This window comes from Cervus elaphus, chromosome X, assembly GCF_910594005.1.
Source record: "Cervus elaphus chromosome X, mCerEla1.1, whole genome shotgun sequence".
In the NCBI taxonomy this organism is placed as follows: domain Eukaryota; kingdom Metazoa; phylum Chordata; class Mammalia; order Artiodactyla; family Cervidae; genus Cervus; species Cervus elaphus.
Window position 1 is genome coordinate 81,317,595 of NC_057848.1, and position 19,447 is coordinate 81,337,041.

Here is a 19,447-nt window from a genome sequence, read left to right on the forward strand (position 1 = left end):
AGACTCTAGATACTTACTCTGAGGATCTCATCATATAACGGATTAATAGTGTCCCGCTTGATGCTGGTTTTTCTTTTTCCTTGGCGGGATTTGTCTGGCAGAAGATAAGCCTTCACATATCTAGAAGCCAAGGAGGATACTGAGTCATTGGCTGTCTTTTTGGAAACCTGCTTCTCACTTACCTGCCCTCCATACACATACGCCATGATGAAATGAAAATATCACATCCTCTTATACACACCATTCTTGGATTTTCCCAATCCTGGCCCCTTTCCCACATCTCCCCTAACCACTCTCAATCACACCTCCCTGTCTGCCCAGGAAGTAAGAGCTTTGGTTCAAGGGTGCCCAAAGAGATGTTGTGGTCTAATCATCTCCAAGCACTGTGCAGGGTCCGGAAACACTCACGGGTTTGAGCGCTTCTTGGCTTCATCAGCATAGGCCAACTGTTGGCACTCTTTCACGTGAATGACCAGAGCCTGTGTTTGCTGTTCGTACTTCAGAGAAAAGGCAATCTTTCCAGTCACAAAGATGTTCCCGAAATCACCAGCTTCACTATAGATGCTCATCATGCTGCCAATCGTACTCTGAAGATAAAAGCACCCACATAACAGGTGGTAACTAGACTTAGCATGGTGAGCATTTTTAAATTTACAGAAATCATTATGTTGTGTAACAGGAACTAACATAGTGTTATAGGTCAATTATACTTCAAACACAAACAAAACTCATAGAAAAAGATAGCAGATTTGTTGTTATAAGAGGCAAGGCGTCAGGGGAGGGGGAATTATATGAAAGTATTCAAAAGGTACAAACTCCCAGTTATAAGATAAATAAGTACTAGGGATATAATGCACAACATGATAAACACACACACACACACACACACATATATAATTAACACTGCTGTGTGTTATATATATTTAAGTGGTTAAGAGAGCAAATACTAAGAGTTCTCATCACAAGGAAAAAATTCTATTTCTTTAATTTTGTATCTATATAAGATGATGGATGTTCCCAAACTTATTGTGGTAACCATTTCACGATGTATGTAAGTCAAATCATTATGCAGTAAATCTTACACAGTGCTGTATGTCAGTTATATCTCAATAAAACTGGAAGAAATAAACAAGATAAAGGACCTATAAACATCTGGTGAAGGCACACTCTCCCTGCCACATTGCTCACATTTTCACTCATGAGAAAGTCATAGTCACTAAACAAAACAAAAGCCCCTGCAACTAACCAGTACTGCCGATGGTCTTGTACCCAGAATGTAAGAGACAGCTAAGAGCACACTCACAACTGCTTAAAACTGCTCAAGTTTATCAATCAGCTCACCTAGGCTCTGAGCTGCTCTTCTTATTCTCTTTTTATACATTTTTATTGTTAATTTTCAACTGCCCCAGAAGGTGGGCAAGGAGTAGAGGTAGCCAGTCTGATTTTGGTGTATATTATGTATGTTACAATGTTGGTTAGAAGGGATCAGTTACCAATTAAAACAAGGGGCATTAATTATCTGTGGGTTTCTTTTATCCACCTTATCCCTCTCAAGGCCTATAGAGAAAAGTGAATGTGTCAGATTTGGGGGGAAAACCCCACCAGAGGTGAAAAGCCACGTTCCTCTCAGCTAATAATCAACTCTGCAAGCCTACCGTTCTCTTCCTGTGTGAGTGTGATCATCTAATCACCCTGCTTTCTGACTCTGTTTCCCCTAAACATCAGTCTTCATACTTAATGGCAGAACTAAGCCTTAATTCTTAAATGTCCCTTTAACTTTATGATTCTGATTGGTATAGTTTTCCCTTAATCATATCCTGATGCCAGTTAACCCTGCCAAGACCCTTCTCATGGCATTCACTGCCCTTGAATGTGAGACTTGGGGTGTGCTCTGATGAGGACACCTGATCTTTCTCACTTTGTGGCCTGGGTACCTTTTTAGGGTAGAAGTTATGGGTTACTGTTCACAAAGCTGTGATGAACATCTCTAGCCCTAACTACCTGAAATGAGAATTTCCAGGGCAGAGACAGAAAGTCACCTAACTGTGCACTAAGCAACTATGGTCTAACTTGAGAAAAGGAACAAACAAATGCATCTCACTTACCTAGAAAGAATAACCAGAACTCCCCCACATCCTGACTCTGCTCTAGGGAAGTACTTCCATCTTTCCTGGTACTCCAACATGTCCACAGCCACAGAACTAACAGAACTTACCATGGAGGAACCACTTCTCATGCTGCTTCTGGCCAGCTTCTGACGATGCAACTTCACCAGGTGGTCAATATCTTCTTCTTCTTCTTCCTCTTCCTGGAATGATAAATATAGATCAGAGTTAACAGAAATATGAAAAAGTTCAAAAACGAATATCTTTCCTTTAGTAGGGCCATAATTGTTGCTAAGCTCTGAGGTGTCATGTGCACACATATATGCTTATCTCTATCTTTGTGTTTCCCTATTTCAGGCTCCCAAACTACATCCCAACCATCCTTCTCAAATCACAAAATAGTAACAATATCTCTTTCTAATTTGACTGCCCCAACCCAGCCATCTCTTTACATTTTATTAAGTGTGGCATAAATCCCTTGGAGGAGATTGCCATTAGCCCCATCATAGAGCCACCGAGAAGATGACCCACAAACTGGAGAACAATTATATCAAAGAGTGTCCAGGAGTCTCCAGTGGAGGCGTGGGTCAACAGTGGCCTGCTGCAGGGTCAGGGGCACTGAATACAACAGACCTGGGAGCCGCAGAACATGCTGGCATTAAGTCCTTTTGAAGGAGGTTGCCATTACCGCCATTACCCCTACCATAGTTTGTCCTGAGGCCAAACTATAGGAAGGGAATACAGCCCCACTCATCAGCAGAAAACTGGATTAAAGATTTACTGAACATGACCCCCCCATCAGAGAAAGACCCAGATTCCCCCCACAGCTAGTCCCACCAATTTGGAAGTTACCACAAGCCTCTTACCCTTATCCATCAGAGGGCAGACAGAATGAAAACCACAATCACAGAAAATTAACCAAACTGATCACATGGATCACAGACTTATGTAACTCAATGAAACTAGAGCCATGCAGTGTAGGGCCACCCAAGATGAACAGGTCATGGTGGAGAGCTCTGACAAAATGTGATCCACTGGAGAAGGGAATGGCAAACCACTTCAGTATTCCTGCCTTGAGAATCCCATGAACAGTATGAAAAGGCAAAAAGATATGACACTGAAAGATTAACTCCCCAGGTTGGTAGATGCCCAATATACTACTGGAGAAGAGGAGAGAAATAGCTCCAGAAAGAATGAAGAGGCTGAGCCAAAGAGAAAACAACGCCCAGTTGTGGATGTGACTGGTGATGAAAGTAAAGTTTGATGTTGTAAAGAACTATATTGCATAGAAACCTGGAATGTTAGGTCCATGCATCAAGGTAAATTGGAAGTAGTTTAACAGGAGATGGGAGTGAACATTGACATTTTAGGAATCAGGGAACTAAATGAACTGGAATGGGTGAATTTAATTCAGTTGACCATTATATCTACTACTGTGGGCAAGGATCCCTTAGAAGAAATGGAGTAGTCCTCACAGTCAACAAGAGTCTGAAATGCAGTACTTGGGAGCAGTCTCAAAACAACAAAATGATCTCTGTTACAAAGGCAAACCATTCAATATCACAGTAATCCAAGTCTATGCCCCAACCACTAAGGCCAAAGAAGCTGAAGTTGAATGGTTCTATGAAGACCTACAAGACCTTCTAGTACTAAAACCAAAAAAAGATGTCATTTTCTTCATAGTGGACTGGAATGCAAAAGTAGGAAGTCAAGAGATATCTAGAGTAACAGGCAACTTTGGCCTTGGAGTACAGAATGAAGCAGGGCAAGGCTAACAGAATTTTTCCAAGAGAATGCAGTGGTCATAGCAAACACCTTTATCCAACAACAGAAGAAATGACACTACACATGGACATCACTGGATGGTCAACACTAAAATCAGATTCATTATATTCTTTGCAGCCAAAGATGGAGAAGCTTTATAGAATCAGCAAAATCAAGACTGGGAACTGACTGTGGCTCAGATCATGAAGTCCTCATTGCAAAATTCAAACTTAAATTTAAGAAAGTAGGGAAAACCACTAGACCATTCAGGTTTGACCTAATACAAATCCCTTATGATTACACAGTGGAAGTGACAAATAGATTCAAGGAATTAGACCTGATAGACACACTGCCTGAAGAACTATGAACCGAGGTTCATGACACTGTACAGGGGGCTGTGATCAAAACCATCCCCAAGAAAAAGAAATGCAAAAAGGCAAAATGGTTGTCTCAGGAGGCCTTACAAATTGCTGAGAAAAGAAGAGAAGTGAAAGGCAAAGGAGTTAAGGAAAGATACCCAACTGAATGTAGAGTTCGAAAGAATAACAAGGAGAGATAAGAAAGTCTTCCTCCATGATCAATGCAAAGAAATAGAGGAAAACAATAGAATGAGCAAGACTAGAGATCTCTTCAACAAAATTAGACCTATCAAAGGAACATTTCATGCAAAGATGGGCAAAATTAAGGACAGAAATGGTAGGGACCTAGCAAAAGAAGAAGATATTAAGAAGAGGTGGCAAGAATACACAGAAGAACTATACAAAAAAGACCTTAATGACCTAAATAACCATGATGGTGTGATCACCCACCTAGAGCCAGACATCCTGGAATGCGAAGTCAAGTTGGCTTTAGGAAGCATCAGTATGAACAAAGCTATGGAGGTGACATAATTCCAGGTGAGCTATTTCAAATCCTAAAAGATGATGCCATGAAAGTGCTGCTCTCAATATGCCAGCAAATTTGGAAAACTCAGAAGTGGTCACAGGACTGGAAAAGGTCAGCTTTCATTCCAATCCCTAAGAAAGGCAATGCCAAAGAATGTTCAAACTACTGCATACTTACACGCATGCCACACACTAGCAAAGTAATGCTCAAAATTCTCCAAGCCAGGCTTCAACAGTACATGAACCAAGAACTTCCAAATGTTCAAGGTGGATTTAGAAAAGGCAGAGGAACCAGAGATCAAATTGCCAACATCCATTGGATCACTTAAAAAGTAACGGAATTCCAGAAAAACATCTACGTCTGCTTCATTTACTATGCTAAAGCCTTTGACTGTGTGGATCACAACAAACTGTGGCGCATTCTGAAAGAGATGGGAATAACAGACCACCTGACCTGCCTCCTGAGAAACCTGTATGCATGTCAAGAAGCAACAGTTAGAATAAGACATGGAACAACAGACTGGTTCCAAATTGGGAAAGGAGTACATCAAGGCTGTATATTGTAACTCTGCTTATTTAACTTAAATGCAGAGTACATCATGCGAAATGCCAGGCTGGATGAAGCACCAGCTGGAATCAAGATTCCCAGGAGAAGTATCAACAACCTCAGATATGCAGATGACACCACCCTTATGGCAGAAAGTGAGGAAAGACTAAAGAGCCTCTTGATGACAGTGAAATAGAGTGAAACAGCTGGCTTCAAATTCAACATTAAAAAAACTAAGATCGTGGCAACTGGTCCCATCACTTCATGGCAAATAGATGGGGAAACAGTGACAGACTTTACTTTCTTGGGATCCAAAATCACTGCAGATAGTGACTACAGCCATGAAATTAAAAGATGCTTGCTCCTTGGAAGAAAAGCTATGACCAACCTAGACAGCATATTAAAAAGCAGAGACATAACTTTGCTGACAAAGGTCCGTCTAGTCAAAGCTATCGTTTTTCCAGTAGTCACGTATGGATATGAGAGTTGGACCATAAAGAAAGCTGAGCACCAAAGAATTTATGCTTTTAAACTGGAGTGTTAGAGAAGACTCTTGAGAGTCTCTTGGACTGCAAGGAGATCAAACCAGTTCATCCTAAAGGAAATCAATCCTGGATATTCATTGGAAGGACTGATGCTGAAGCTGAAACTCCAATACTTTGGCCACCTGATGCGAAGACCTGACTCATTTGAGAAGACCCTGATGTTTGGGAAAGATTGAAGGCAGGAGGAGAAGGGGATGACAGAGAATGAGATGATTGGACAGCATCACTGACTCGATGGACATGAGTTGGAGCAAGCTCCAGGAGTTGGTGATGGACAGGGAAGCCTGGCATGCAGAGTTGTACATGACTGAACTGACTGACTGAAGTATTTACTTGAGCCTCCAACCATATATCAAGCAATGTTTAAAAAACAAAAGAGATAATGAAATATAATGAAATATAATCTCATTCTTTAAGCAATTTAGCAACCAGATTTACTTTAGGATTGAGGGAGAAATCAAAATTCACGTTACCTTTTCCTAAGGAACTAAACAGGTAAATTGAGAGTATCAGGTAGTAAAGTCAACTTTGCTTGCATGCAAAGTCATGTCTGACTCTTTGTGACCCTATGGACAGTAGCCCACCAGACTCCTCCCAGAATCCTCCATGGGATTCTCCAGGCAAGAATACTGCAGTGGGTTGCCATGCCCTCCTCCAGGGGATCTTCCCGACCTAGGGATTGAACCCATGTCTCTTACGTCTCCTGCATTAGCAGGCAGGTTCTTTACCACTAGTGCCACCTGGGAGGCCCAAAGTCAATGATATATATAAATATATATATCATATGGTGACCAGGTGAAATACAAGGGTACTTACCATATCCACACTGAGGCCTGGGACAGATTTGCTCCTGTCTCCCAAGGCACCACTTTCATGCCCCACTTCTTCCGGGCGAAGATCAATCACAGACTTAGTATATTCTGAGTGAAAAATCAAAAACCAAAGCAAAAGAAACATACTCTTCTCCATACCAATAACCCACCAAGTACTCACAACTTCAATCTCAAAAGGCCATGAAGGAAAACCAGCTACCTGAAGGCCTGAGGATTTTTCTGGTGTTCTTCTTGAATATCATTTCACCCTCGTCCACAGATACCACATTTTGACCCCTAGGCTGAGTTTCCTAGGGACAGATAAGGGCAAAATAATGGAAAAAGACTGTTGGGTAGGTGAAAGAGTGGACTAGGGAAGAAGACTCAGATATTCACTAAATTATGACAAACCTAAAAGAAAGATTAATTTAATCTTAGGGCTTTAACTTAATCCTAGGAAGTTGCACAAAATCTATTTTTTTGTTTGTGGTTTACACTAACTTTTTAAACTTTTTAAACTTTTATTTTGTATTGGGATATAGCTGATTAACAATGTTGTGGTAGTTTCAGGTGAACAATAAAGGGACTCAGCCATACATATATATGTATCCATTCTACCCCAAATTCCCGTCCCATCCAGGCTGCCACATAACATTGAGGAGAGTTCCACATGTTATACAGTAGGGCTTTGTTGGTTATCCATTTTAAATACAGCAGTGTCCATCCCAAACTCCCTAACTATCTCTTCTCTTCATCTTTCTTCCTGGCAACCACAAGTTCATTCTCTAAGTGTCTTTCTAAAACCTATTTTCTCACGTTTCAACCAAAATCTTAGAAAATGCTACCACAGGAATCTGAACTAAAATTTGTTTGCTTCAATTCTTAATTTAAATTCTTCCTGAGAAAGGAAGAAGAAAGAGAGAGAGAGACAAAGACAGAAAGAGAGAGATCAACCAACCAATAACTAAAGCTTACCTTTTCTACTTGAGGTTTGGGGGCAGACATCTTCTTCCATTCTGGAAAGAGGCCAGATTTATCCAGAGAGTCTCTCCTGGGGGCAGATACAGAAACCGTAATAAAATCACCTTCTCCCCCCGTCCCTGTCCATCTAGGGACCCAAGCTCTATGGAAGGAAAGCCACTGGCTTAAGGTCAGTAACCAAATGCAGAAGGTAAACTTCACATCTGATTTACTTTGAAGGAATGCAGACAATCAGATAAGTAGCTTTGTACAAACACTCACACCCCCATGCCTAAGGGATAGCAGCATCCACTGATGCTGGTCCAAGGGTCCAAGAACACTCCTCCAAAATGCAGCAGCCTGTGGAAGTTAGTGTGTTCCAGAAGGCTGTGCTCAGAGAAGTGCTAGTGGGAGACTTGCAGCAACAGAGAAAATATTTCATTCACCTTACCAAGTACAGAAGTCAGGAACACCAAAGGCAGGGGAACCCCACACCCTGGCTCTAGAGAACAAAACGGAAGCTCAGTTGAGCAGAATGGCTGGGACTGGGGACATCTCACCTGGACATGGTATCCGAGTCAGCCATATAGCTATCCAGGCTCTCACTCTCGGCTTCCAGTGCACTCTTTCCACTTTTCAGCTTTGGCACTTCAAATGACATGCTACAATAAAAACCAAGAGCCAACACATAAAGAAAGTGGGCTCTCCTGCTGGGTGTTGGGCTTCCTTCCAACTCCTTCACAGTGGTAGCCTAAGTGATCTTTCTAAGAGCTGAGTAAACTTTTAAAACTGCTCAGAGGTTCTCTATTGCCCTTGGGATTGAGTTCAAACTCTTTAGCATGGCAAAAAAATCCTTATGAGTTGACCCCCTGCTCATATCTACAGACTCATTTTTCACCCTCCACCTCTCCTTATACTTTACATTATGGAATGATGAAGCTCTCTTGGTTCCCTGAATATGACAAAGCTACTTTTCTTTCCTCTTCTCTCTGCCTAAGATGGTCACAGTGGCCATTTTTCTTGTTTACTTGAAACTCCTGGCTAAATCTACTCCTTCTTCCTGTCTCTCTTTACATGTCAATTCCTCCACATCTCTGACCATGCCCCAACCCCAAGTATGGATTAGTAGCCTTCCTATGTTCTCCTAAAGCAACCTGATGTCTTTGTAGTAATCATATCCATAATTATTATGTCTTTTATACAAATTATTTAATTTGCACGATAATTTAAACAAACAACTTGTTTAGTGTCTTTCTCTTCTATTAGACTAAGCTCCAGAAGATCAGTGATCACATATTTTGTTCATTGCTATGTTCCCAATGCCTAGCAGAGAAACCAGCATAGACTGGGCACTCAATTATTTGTTGACTGAATTCTTGACTAAATCCCTTCAGTGGGGCTTAAAGTATGTACATAAATAAGCAGTATGTGTCTCTTTCAGATCTGGTTTCCTCAGTGTGTATGCCCAAAAGTGGGATTGCTGGGTCATATGGCAGTTCTATTTCCAGTTTTTTAAGGAATCTCCACACTGTTTTCCATAGTGGCTGTACTAGTTTGCATTCCCACCAACAGTGTAAGAGGGTTCCCTTTTCTCCACACCCTCTCCAGCATTTATTGCTTGTAGTCTTTTGGATAGCAGCCATCCTGACTGGCGTGTAATGGTACCTCATTGTGGTTTTGATTTGCATTTCTCTAATAATGAGTGATGTTGAGCACCTTTTCATGTGTTTGTTAGCCATCTGTATGTCTTCTTTGGAGAAATGTCTGTTTAGTTCTTTGGCCCATTTTTTGATTGGGTCATTTATTTTTCTGGAATTGAGCTTCAGGAGTTGCAATCCCACTTTTGGGCATACACACTGAGGAAACCAGATCTGAAAGAGACACGTGCACCCCAATGTTCATTGCAGCACTGTTTATAATAGCCAGCACATGGAAGCAACCTAGATGCCCATCAGCAGATGAATGGATAAGGAAGCTGTGGTACATATACACCATGGAATATTACTCAGCTGTCAAAAAGAATTCATTTGAATCAGTCCTAATGAGATGGATGAAACTGGAGCCCATTATACAGAGTGAAGTAAGCCAGAAAGATAAAGAACATTACAGCATACTAACACATATATATGGAATTTAGAAAGATGGTAATGATAACCCTATATGCAAAACAGAAAAAGAGACACAGAAATACAGAACAGACTTTTGATCTCTGTGGGAGAATGTGAGGGTGGGATGTTTCAAAAGAACAGCATGCATACTATCTATGGTGAAACAGATCACCAGCCCAGGTGGGATGCATGAGACAAGTGCTCGGGCCTGGTGCACTGGGAAGACCCAGAGGAGTCGGGTGAAGAGGGAGGTGGGAGGGGGGATCGGGATGGGGAATAAGTGTAAATCTATGGCTGATTCATATCAATGTATGACAAAACCCACTGAAATGTTGTGAAGTAATTAGCCTCCAACTAATAAAAAAATTAAAAAAAATAAAATAAAAAAAATAAATAAGCAGTATGCTTTGAAGATATTATTAAGAAGACCAGAATTTCTTTTCAGTTTAATGAAGGATGACCCTGGGCATTCAAAACAACAGTCCTCATCTCTAAAGGGAAGGACACAATTCCTGGACCCCTTACCTCAAGGAATGCTTGTAATAGTCTCCTAACTGAACTCCCTACTTCTGCCCTTGTCCCCATACAATCTATTCTCAACACAACAGCTAAAATGAGCTTTAAAAATATAAACCCAGGGAATTCTCCGGTGGTCCTGTAGTTAGGACTCCACACTTCCACTGCCAGGGGCCCAGGTTCAATCCCTGGTTGCGGAACTAAGATCCTGCAAGCCTCGCAATGTGGAATAAATATACACACACACACACATATATATAGTCTCCTCCATATATATATATATCTCCAATACAGAATTACCACACAACCCAGCAATTCCACTCATAGGTATCCACCCAAGAGAACTGGGAGCACGTGTACACACAAAAAATTGTATATAAATGTTCAAAGCAGCATTATTCACAATAGCCAACAGGTGGAAACAGTCCAAATGTCTATCAACAGATGAACAAATAAAGGAAATGTGGTACAGCCATATAATGAAATATTATTGACAACAAAAAGGAATGAAGTTCTACACATGCTACAACATGGATGAACCTTGAAAATATTATGCTAAAGTGAAATGCCAGACACAAATGGCCACATTCTGTATGATTCCATTTATAGGAAATGTCCAGAATAGGCAAATCCATAGAAACAGAAAGCAGATTAGTTGTTACGGAAATAGGGAGTGACTGCTTAATGGGTACAGGGTTTCTTTTTGGAGTGATGAAAATGTTCTGAAATCTGACAGTGGTGATGGCTGCACAATATTCTGAAAGTACTAAAAGATACTGAATTGTATACTTTAAAACTGTTAAAATGATTAACCTTATATGAATTTTACCCCAATTAAAAAAATAATATCACATCATTCAGAGCCCTCCTTCTAACTCGGAATAAAGACAAAGTCCTTACAAGTGTCAAAATCTTACATGATCTGCTTCTCACCCAGCCTCTGTCTTTATCCCCTACCCTCTCCCCTTGCTTGCCAGTTCCAGATGACTCATACGTGCCAAACACAAACTCACTTTAGGGTTGTTATACCTGATACTTTCTCTGCCTAGAAAGTATCTCTTTCCCCCAGATGCTCTCAGGGTTTGTGTCCTCTTTGCTTGTCTCCTCTCAAATGTCATCTTATTATCAAGCCTTTCCTTGCACTGGCCTAGATAAAACTGCCTGCATACATACACGCTTTCCTGGTACACCCTTTTAGACTACTTTATTTTTCTCCATAGCACTTGTCAACATCTGACATATATTTACTTGATCATTCACTTACTGTCTGTGTCCCCCACTCCCAAATCTACACTTCTCAAGCAAGGAACTTTGTTGTCTTCACCAGTATATCCTATTGCCTAAAACAGTGCCTGGAAAATAGTAGGCATTCATAGACAAACAAATGAAGGAATTAATAAGAAAAGAACACAGAATGAAATAGCCAAAATCTATAATGTCTTAGGCAGGAGAGAATAAACTTTCCAAGTTATCATAACATGATATTTGAGATAGCTCTATGAAAACAAACAGCAGGGGTTGAAATCCTAGGGGTGCCAGAGGTGAAACAGTGTCATTTCTTGAGAGAGATATTAGCTTTATAGTCAAAAACACAGCAGGGAGCTTGATTTCATTTTCACTTTAGAATCATTCTTTTTCCCTCTTTGCTCCAAAGAACAAAGAACCCAAAGCAGAACCTTTCCTCTAGGGAGACAGTTTAATAGTGGTCCATGGAGAGTGTTTTCTGCTTGTATTTTTTCCTAAAGATTAATACGTACTGATCCAAAGCTGATACAAACCACTCGAGGGCAAAAAAGCAATTATTTGACATCTGTGCAGTAGAAAAATTAACTTAGAGATGGGAGTCCTGGGCTCTAACTATCTGTATGATCTAAGGTAAATCACTTATCCTGCTTTCTTTTCTGCAAAAATAAGGGAGTTGAATTAGATTATTTGTGAGGCCCCATAATTTTATGAAAAAGATCATTTATGGCCACTTAATCTGTTTTCATGTTTAGGATAGATGAAAGTCTTCTGGGTCCAATGAGACAAGAAATCATAGACAGCCAGAAGCAGTGGGCTTCAGAAATTACATTCTGACCAGTGATGTCAGATGTGTTAATCAAATTCAGGAAATAAAAGCCATTTTTATCCACAAAAGAAGGGGAGGGGCTCATCACCTAAAAACAGATAAGTCACCCAACCAAGGCTGTGTGGATAAAGTCATAGTACATATATTCAATGACACACCATATGAGAACAAAAAAGAAGAAGATGCCAATGCTATATTTTTCTGTCATTTTTTTCCATTTGCACCTTGGGCTATAACTAACATTAATAAAATGCACGTGTTTAAGTGTTTGATTTGATTAGTTTTTTTATTTATTTTAATTGGAGGTTAATTACTTTACAATACTGTGGTTTTTGCCATACACCGACATGAATCAACTATATGTATACATTTGTGAAACCATCACCACAATTAAGCTACTGAACATATCTATCACTCCCCAAAGTTTCCTCATGCCCCTTCATAGTCCATCTCTCCCTCCTCAGACCTGTCTCCAAGTAATTGCTGATCTGCTGTCATTAACATTTAGCTTGATTTTTCTAGAATTTTATATAAACAGTCATACAGTAGGTCCTCTTTTTTGTTTGGCTTCTTTCACTCAGCATGATTATTTCGAGATTCATCCATGTTGTTGCATGTATCAGTAATCCATTCCTTTCCATTGCTGAGTAGTATTCCACTGTATAAACAAAGCAAAGTTTATCCTTTCACCTGCTGATAGACACTGGGGTTATCTCTAGGTTTTGGCAATTACAAAGCCACTATGAACATTCATGCACAAGTCTCTGTATGGACGTATTCTTGTGTTTCTCTTGAGTAAATATCTAGAAATTTAAAGGCTGACTCACAAGGTAGGTGCACGTTTAACTGGTTAAGACACTACTAAACTGTTTTTCAAAGTGGCTTCACCATTGGACATTCCTAGCAGCACTGTATGAGAATGCCAGTTGCTCTACATCCTCATCAAAAATGGGTATGGTTGGGGATCGAGTCAATATGGCAGAGGAGTAGAATGTAGAATTCACCTTCTCCCACAAATATATAAAAAATACATGTGAAATGAGTCTCACAGAATATCTACTGAATATTTTCACTGAATATCCTCACTGAATATCTACTGGAAGAAGACCTCAGACTTCCAAAAGGGCAAAAGAAAAATCTCCATATAACTGGACAGGACAAAGGGAAAAAGGAAGAGAGAAAGGAATCAGGACTGGGACCTGTGCCCCTGGGAGGGATCTGGGAGGGAACTGTGAAAGAGAAAAGGGTTCCACACACAGGAAAGTTCCTTCACTGGAGAGAGATCAGCCAGGACAGAGGGGCAGCTTTAGAGCCTCAGAGCAGAGTGTAGTAACAGGTTTGCAGAGGGCAAAGCGAACAGGGACCTGAACAAACAGTGCCAATGGCATTCCCCAGCCTAGATACTGGTCTGTTGGGGAGGTGGGGGCTAGGTGCTGAGTCTCAGGTTATAGAGGCCAGAGCTGGGGAGAGGACTGGGGTTGCCTGCATGAAGATAGCCTGAGGGGGCTAGGGTGTGGTGTGCCACATAACGGTGCTAACAAGAAGCCTGGGCCCGCCAGACAGGCAAGGTGCCATTAGCGGGGGGTGAGCTAGGAGAGGGGTGGGCTCGCCATAGAAGCTTCTTTCCACAACCATATACTCTCATATTGGCAAAGCACTGCCTACAAAAGCTCCAGGGGTGTGTGAGAGCCACCACTGCCATCTCAGACCCCAGAAGAGGGCACAGTCTGCTGCTACCACTAAGGGCCCCACTACGGGGTGCCAACTGCTGTACCTGCCTTCCTGGGAGCGCACTTGCACTCTCCCTGTCAAGGGGATAACAGCCAACATGCAATGAGGAAAGAGACGGTAAGCACCCGAACCAAAAACAACCCTCATGCCAAAAAAATATTAAACACACTATGCTACGCAGGAACACTCCTGCAGATAAACAGCCCTCCAAGACTAAAGTAGATATTTGTTTCTCTTAAACTCACAGAGTAAGAGAAACATAAGCAAAATAAAGAAGCAGAGGAACCACTCCCAGTTAAAAGACCAAGAGAATTCCCCTGAAGGAACAAACAACGAAATAGATCTCTTCAGTCTAATAGATACCAAGTTCAAAAATGGGGTAATGAAAATACTGAAGGAATTAAGAAAGCATAGTAAGCATAGTGTTAGTCACTTAATCATGTCTGACTCTTTGTGACCCCATGGACTGTAGCCCACCAGACTCCTCTGTTCATAGAATTCTCTAGACAAGCATACTGGAGTGGGTTGCCATGCCCGTCTACAGGGGATCTTTCTGACCCAGGGATCAAACTCGGGTCTCCTGCAGTGCAGGCATATTCTTCACCATCTGAGCTACCAGAGAAGCCCAAAGAAAGGAATTAAGAAAGATGAGTATCAAAGAATTGATGCTTTCAAATTGTAGTGCTGGAGAAGACTCCTGAAGGTCCCTTGGACAGCAAGGAGATCAAACCAGTCAATCCTAAAGGAAATCAACCCTCAATATTCATTGGAAGAACTGATGATGAAGTTCCAACACTTTGTCCATCTGATGTGAAGAGCTGACTCATTGGAAAAGACTCTAATGCTGGGAAAAATTGAAGGCAGGAAGAGGAAGGGATGACAGAGGATGAGATGGTTAGACAACATCACTAACTCAATGGACATGAATTTAAGCAAACTCTGAGTGAAGGACAGAGGAGCCTGGCATGCTGCAGTCCACGGGGTCACAAAGAGTCAGACACAACTTAGCAACTGAACAACAACAATGTATATATAGTATGATCTTTTTGTAAAAAGAAATTAAAATTTTAAGAATCCAACTCATATTTGTACATTGAGACAGTGTGGTAGTCTATACACCAGAATTATTAATAACAATAAGAACTGTCTAGGGCAGAAGAAGTAAACTTACTGGGGACTCATTTGATATATTTCTATATTGCTTTCCATCAATCATATAAAACATGATAAGATCTCATTTCTCTTTGGATGAGAGAAAGTTAGGGTGGGAAAACACAAATAAAAAGTCAAAACTTTGCCAGCAGCAACCAAATGAGGAAAGGAATAAAGCCTCAAGACATGAAGTTTGAAAAGTGAAGGCTAATAAAACAGAAGAAAGATCTAGCCTGGCAAAACTTCTTCCAATGTGTACAGATTAAGTGAGTGAGTAGGCAATCCTGGGGTAAGATAAAGAAAAGAAATATACCCCAGACAAGCCTTGTGTGGGATGTCACCTCTCAGGGCACTGGTATAAACCAGAGGATGCACCTAGAGCTAGATTGAGTGAGACCAAACACTCAAGACTGAGTGAGCCAGACAGGGAAGCCTGGTATGCTGCAGTCCATGGGGTTGCAAGGAGTAGGACATGACTGAGAGACTGAACAACAACAAGACACTTATGAGAATTTCAGGAGACTGAAACCCAGTATCCCCAAGTTATCTTTTGCCCCTCGCTTCAGTTCAGTTCAGTTGCTCAGTCATGTCCAACTCTTTGCTACCCCATGGATTGCAGCATTCCAGGATTCCCTAACACCAACTCCTAGAGCTTGCACAAATTCTGTGCCCATCGAGTCAGTGATGCCATCCAACCATCTCATCCTCTGTCGTCCCCTTCTCCTCCTGCCTTCAATCTTTCCCAGCAACAGGGGCTTTTCAAATGAGTCAGTTCTTCACATCAGGTGGCCTAAGTACTGGAGTTTCAGCTTCAGCATCAGTCCTCCCAGTGAATATTCAGGACTGATTTCCTTTAGGATGGACTGGTTGGATCTCCTTGCAGTCCAAGGGACTCTCAAGAGTCTTCTCCAACACCACAGTTCAAAAAAAAAACAATTCTTCGCTGCTCAGCTATCTTTAAAATCCAACTCTCACATCCACACATGACTACTGTAAAACCCATAGCTTTGACTAGATGGACCTTTGTCAGCAAAGTTATGTCTCTGCTTTTTAATATGCTATCCAGGTTGGTCACAGCTTTTCTTCCAAGGAGCAAGCATCTTTTAATTTCATGGCTACAGTCACCACCTGCAGTGACTTTGGAGCCCCTCAAAATAGTCTCTCACTGTTTCCATTGTTTCCCCTTCTACTTGCCATAAAGTGATGGGACCAGATGCCCTGATCTTAGTTTTCTGAATGTTGAGTTGTAAGCCAGCTTTTAAATTCTCCTCTTTCACTTTTAGTAAGAGGCTCTTTAGTTCTTCTATCTCTGCCATAAGGGTAGTATCATCTGCATATCTGAGGTTATTGATACTTCTCCCAGCATTCTTGATTCCAGCTTGTGCTTCATCCAGCCTGGCATTTCGCATGATGCACTCTGCATATAAGTTAAATAAGCAGGGTGACAATATACAGCCTTGACATACACCTTTACTGATTTGGAACCAGTCTGTTGTTGCATATCCAATTCTAACAGTTGCTTCTTAACCTGCATACAGATTTGTCAGGAGGCAGGTGAGGTGCTCTGGTATTCCCACCTCTTTAAGAATTTTCCACAGTTTGTTGTGATCCACACAGTCAAAGGCTTTGGTGTAGTCAATAAAGCAGAAGTAGATAATTTTCTGGAACTCTCTTTCTTTTTTCATGATCCAACGGATGTTGGCAATTTGATCTCTGGCTCCTCTGCCTTTTCTAAATCCAGCTTGAACATCTGGAAGTTCTTGGTTCATGTACTGTTGAAGCCTAGTTTGGAGAATTGTGAGCATTACTTTGCTAGTGCAATTGTGCAGTAGTTTGAACATTCTTTGGCATTGCCTTTCTTTGGGATTGGAATGAAAACTGACCTTTTCCAGTCCTATGGCCGCTGCTGAGCTTTCCAAATTTGCTGGCATCATCTTTTAGGATTTGAAATAGTTCAACTGGAATTCCATCACCTCCACTAGCTTTGTTCATAGCGATGCTTCCCAAGGCCCACTTGACTTTGCATTCCAGGATGTCTGGCTCTAGGTGAGTGATCACACCATTGTGGTTATCTGGGTCATGAAGAACTTTTTTGTATAGTTCTTCTGTGTATTCTTGCCACCTCTTCTTAATATCTTCTGCTTCTGTTAGGTCCATACTATTTCTGTCCTTTATTGAGCCCATCTTTGCATGAAAGTTTCCCTTGGTATCCTATCCCTTGGTAAGCCCTCCCTTGGGTTATAGAAAAGAAGTATATAAAAAGCAATTCCTCTTTTCCCTAAGTATTTTATTTCATTATTTTTCTTTTTTTTTTATTAAAGTATAGTGACTCAGACAGTAAAGAATCTGCCTGCAGTTCAGAAGACCCAGATTCAATCCCTGGGGGAATGGCTACCCACTCCAGTATTCTTGCCTGGAGAATTCTATGGACAGAGGAGCCTGGCAGACTACAGTCCATGGGGTTGCAGAGTCAGACATGACTGAGGGACTAACATGTCCACATAAAAACTCATTACAAATGTTCATAATAGCATTGGTCCAAAAAGTAGAACAAACCGAAACCTATCAACAGATGAATGGATAAACAAATGGGGGTATTTACATATAATGGAATATTATTTGGCAATAAAAAGAAATGAAGTACTGATACATGCTTCAACATGGATGAATCTTGAAAACATTATGTTAAGTGAGAAAAAACAGTCACAAAGGACCACATATTTTATGATTCTGTTTAAATAAAATGTCCAACATAGAAATTAAAAGTAGATCAGAGACTGTTTAGGGATGGGGAATGATATGGAGGTGGGTGAGAGGCAGTAATAGCTAAAGGGTACAAGAGTTTCTTTTTAAGGTAATAAAAAGTTCTAAAATCAATTGAGGTGATGGTTGCACAATTCTGTAAAATCTACTTCATTGTACACTAGTAATGGGTGAATTATATGGTCTGAATTATAGCTTGATAAGGCTATTACCAGAAAGATACCACACAAAAATGACTAACTGCTCAGTGGTTTTCATAATATTTTTTCTTAAATTTAGATGGATATTAATGACTTTACAGTAAAGAAACATTCATCTGAAGATTAGTGATTCCTGTATTTTATTTCAGTGTTTATTCTATTAAATTCAAGTAAAATGAACCAAAGCTTTTAATATATTATGATCCAATATTATAAAAGTTTTTTGATCTATCCATCCACCTATTCCTCTATCTATATATATGCAAAAAACATAACTGAAATAACTTCATATAATATGAATACTGGGGTAGTAAGGTTTTGGGTGATTTGCTGTTTTCTTTATTGTTTTCTATACTGGTTAAATTTAATAATGAGTTTGTGTTATTTGCATTTTGTCTTCAAATTTTTCTTATTAAAAAAAGAGTAAATATACCAAAATGTTGATGCTTATATGTGGGTTACAGGATTAGGAATTTTTTTTCTTCCTTGTTTACTCTTTTCTGTAATTTCCAAATTTTCCTACAATGAACATCTATTATTTTATAAATAGAAGTTAAAAAACAAAACAATTAGAGGCATGTGCAGTCATTTCTTTAAATGATTGCTTGGTTCTTACCTGGGCTCCTTCTGTTGCTCCTGAATGATCTTTCTTCCTGGCCAGATATCACCCAATTGTGACTGATGAAGGAGAGACTGTTCCACTGTCTCTCTTTTATTCACTTCAAGACAAACAAAAGCATGGCATATGGGTGATGATGGGGGAGAGGATGTGGGGGGAGGGGAACACAGCATGCTTGCAGAAAGGATGGCAACACAATCTTTATGTTGCCCACAAATGGTTTGAGCCCATGGAATGAAGGAAGACACACAACCAGTAAGAATACACTAAGATTCCACACCAGAGGGTCTATGAATGAGGTCAAGCACCTCAAGGAACCATATCCCAACAGGTCTGGTACCTGCAGGTTTGCGGCGCAGAGACATTCTGATTATCTCACTGCCTGTGTGGTAAGCAAAGCGATTCACTTTCTGGTCATAAAACCAGTCTCCAGTTGCCTTCTTCAGCTCTCTGGGAAGGAATAAAAGAAAATGAGAGATGGATTTTTAAAAAATGGCCCTTGGTCAGAATGGGGAACATATGTAAATCCATGGCTGATTCATGTCAATGTATGGCAAAAACCACTACAATATTGTAAAGTAATTAGCCTCCAACTAATAAAAATAAATGAAAAAAAAATGGCCCTTGATATTCAACTAATAAAGGACAAGGGGAGAAATGCTAACCACAA

The 19,447-nt window shown here is 40.6% G+C and overlaps 1 protein-coding gene across 3 annotated transcripts in view; it reads right to left on the reverse strand.

Moving 5' to 3' along the window:
* Positions 1-19,447, reverse strand: part of SYTL4 (synaptotagmin like 4) — a 57,249-nt gene that overhangs the window by 13,794 nt on the left and 24,008 nt on the right. For 2 of the 3 annotated variants that reach the window (XM_043896887.1, XM_043896888.1), the window contains 9 exons: positions 19,118-19,227; positions 18,775-18,877; positions 8,178-8,279; positions 7,633-7,708; positions 6,878-6,968; positions 6,662-6,765; positions 2,216-2,308; positions 409-587; positions 18-120 (listed from right to left, as the gene is read on the reverse strand). In XM_043896887.1, coding sequence (XP_043752822.1) covers positions 18-120; positions 409-587; positions 2,216-2,308; positions 6,662-6,765; positions 6,878-6,968; positions 7,633-7,708; positions 8,178-8,279; positions 18,775-18,877; positions 19,118-19,227 — 961 coding nt within the window. The remainder of the gene's footprint in view (positions 1-17; positions 121-408; positions 588-2,215; positions 2,309-6,661; positions 6,766-6,877; positions 6,969-7,632; positions 7,709-8,177; positions 8,280-18,774; positions 18,878-19,117; positions 19,228-19,447) is intronic. The other variant, XM_043896889.1, reaches the window with a different exon arrangement.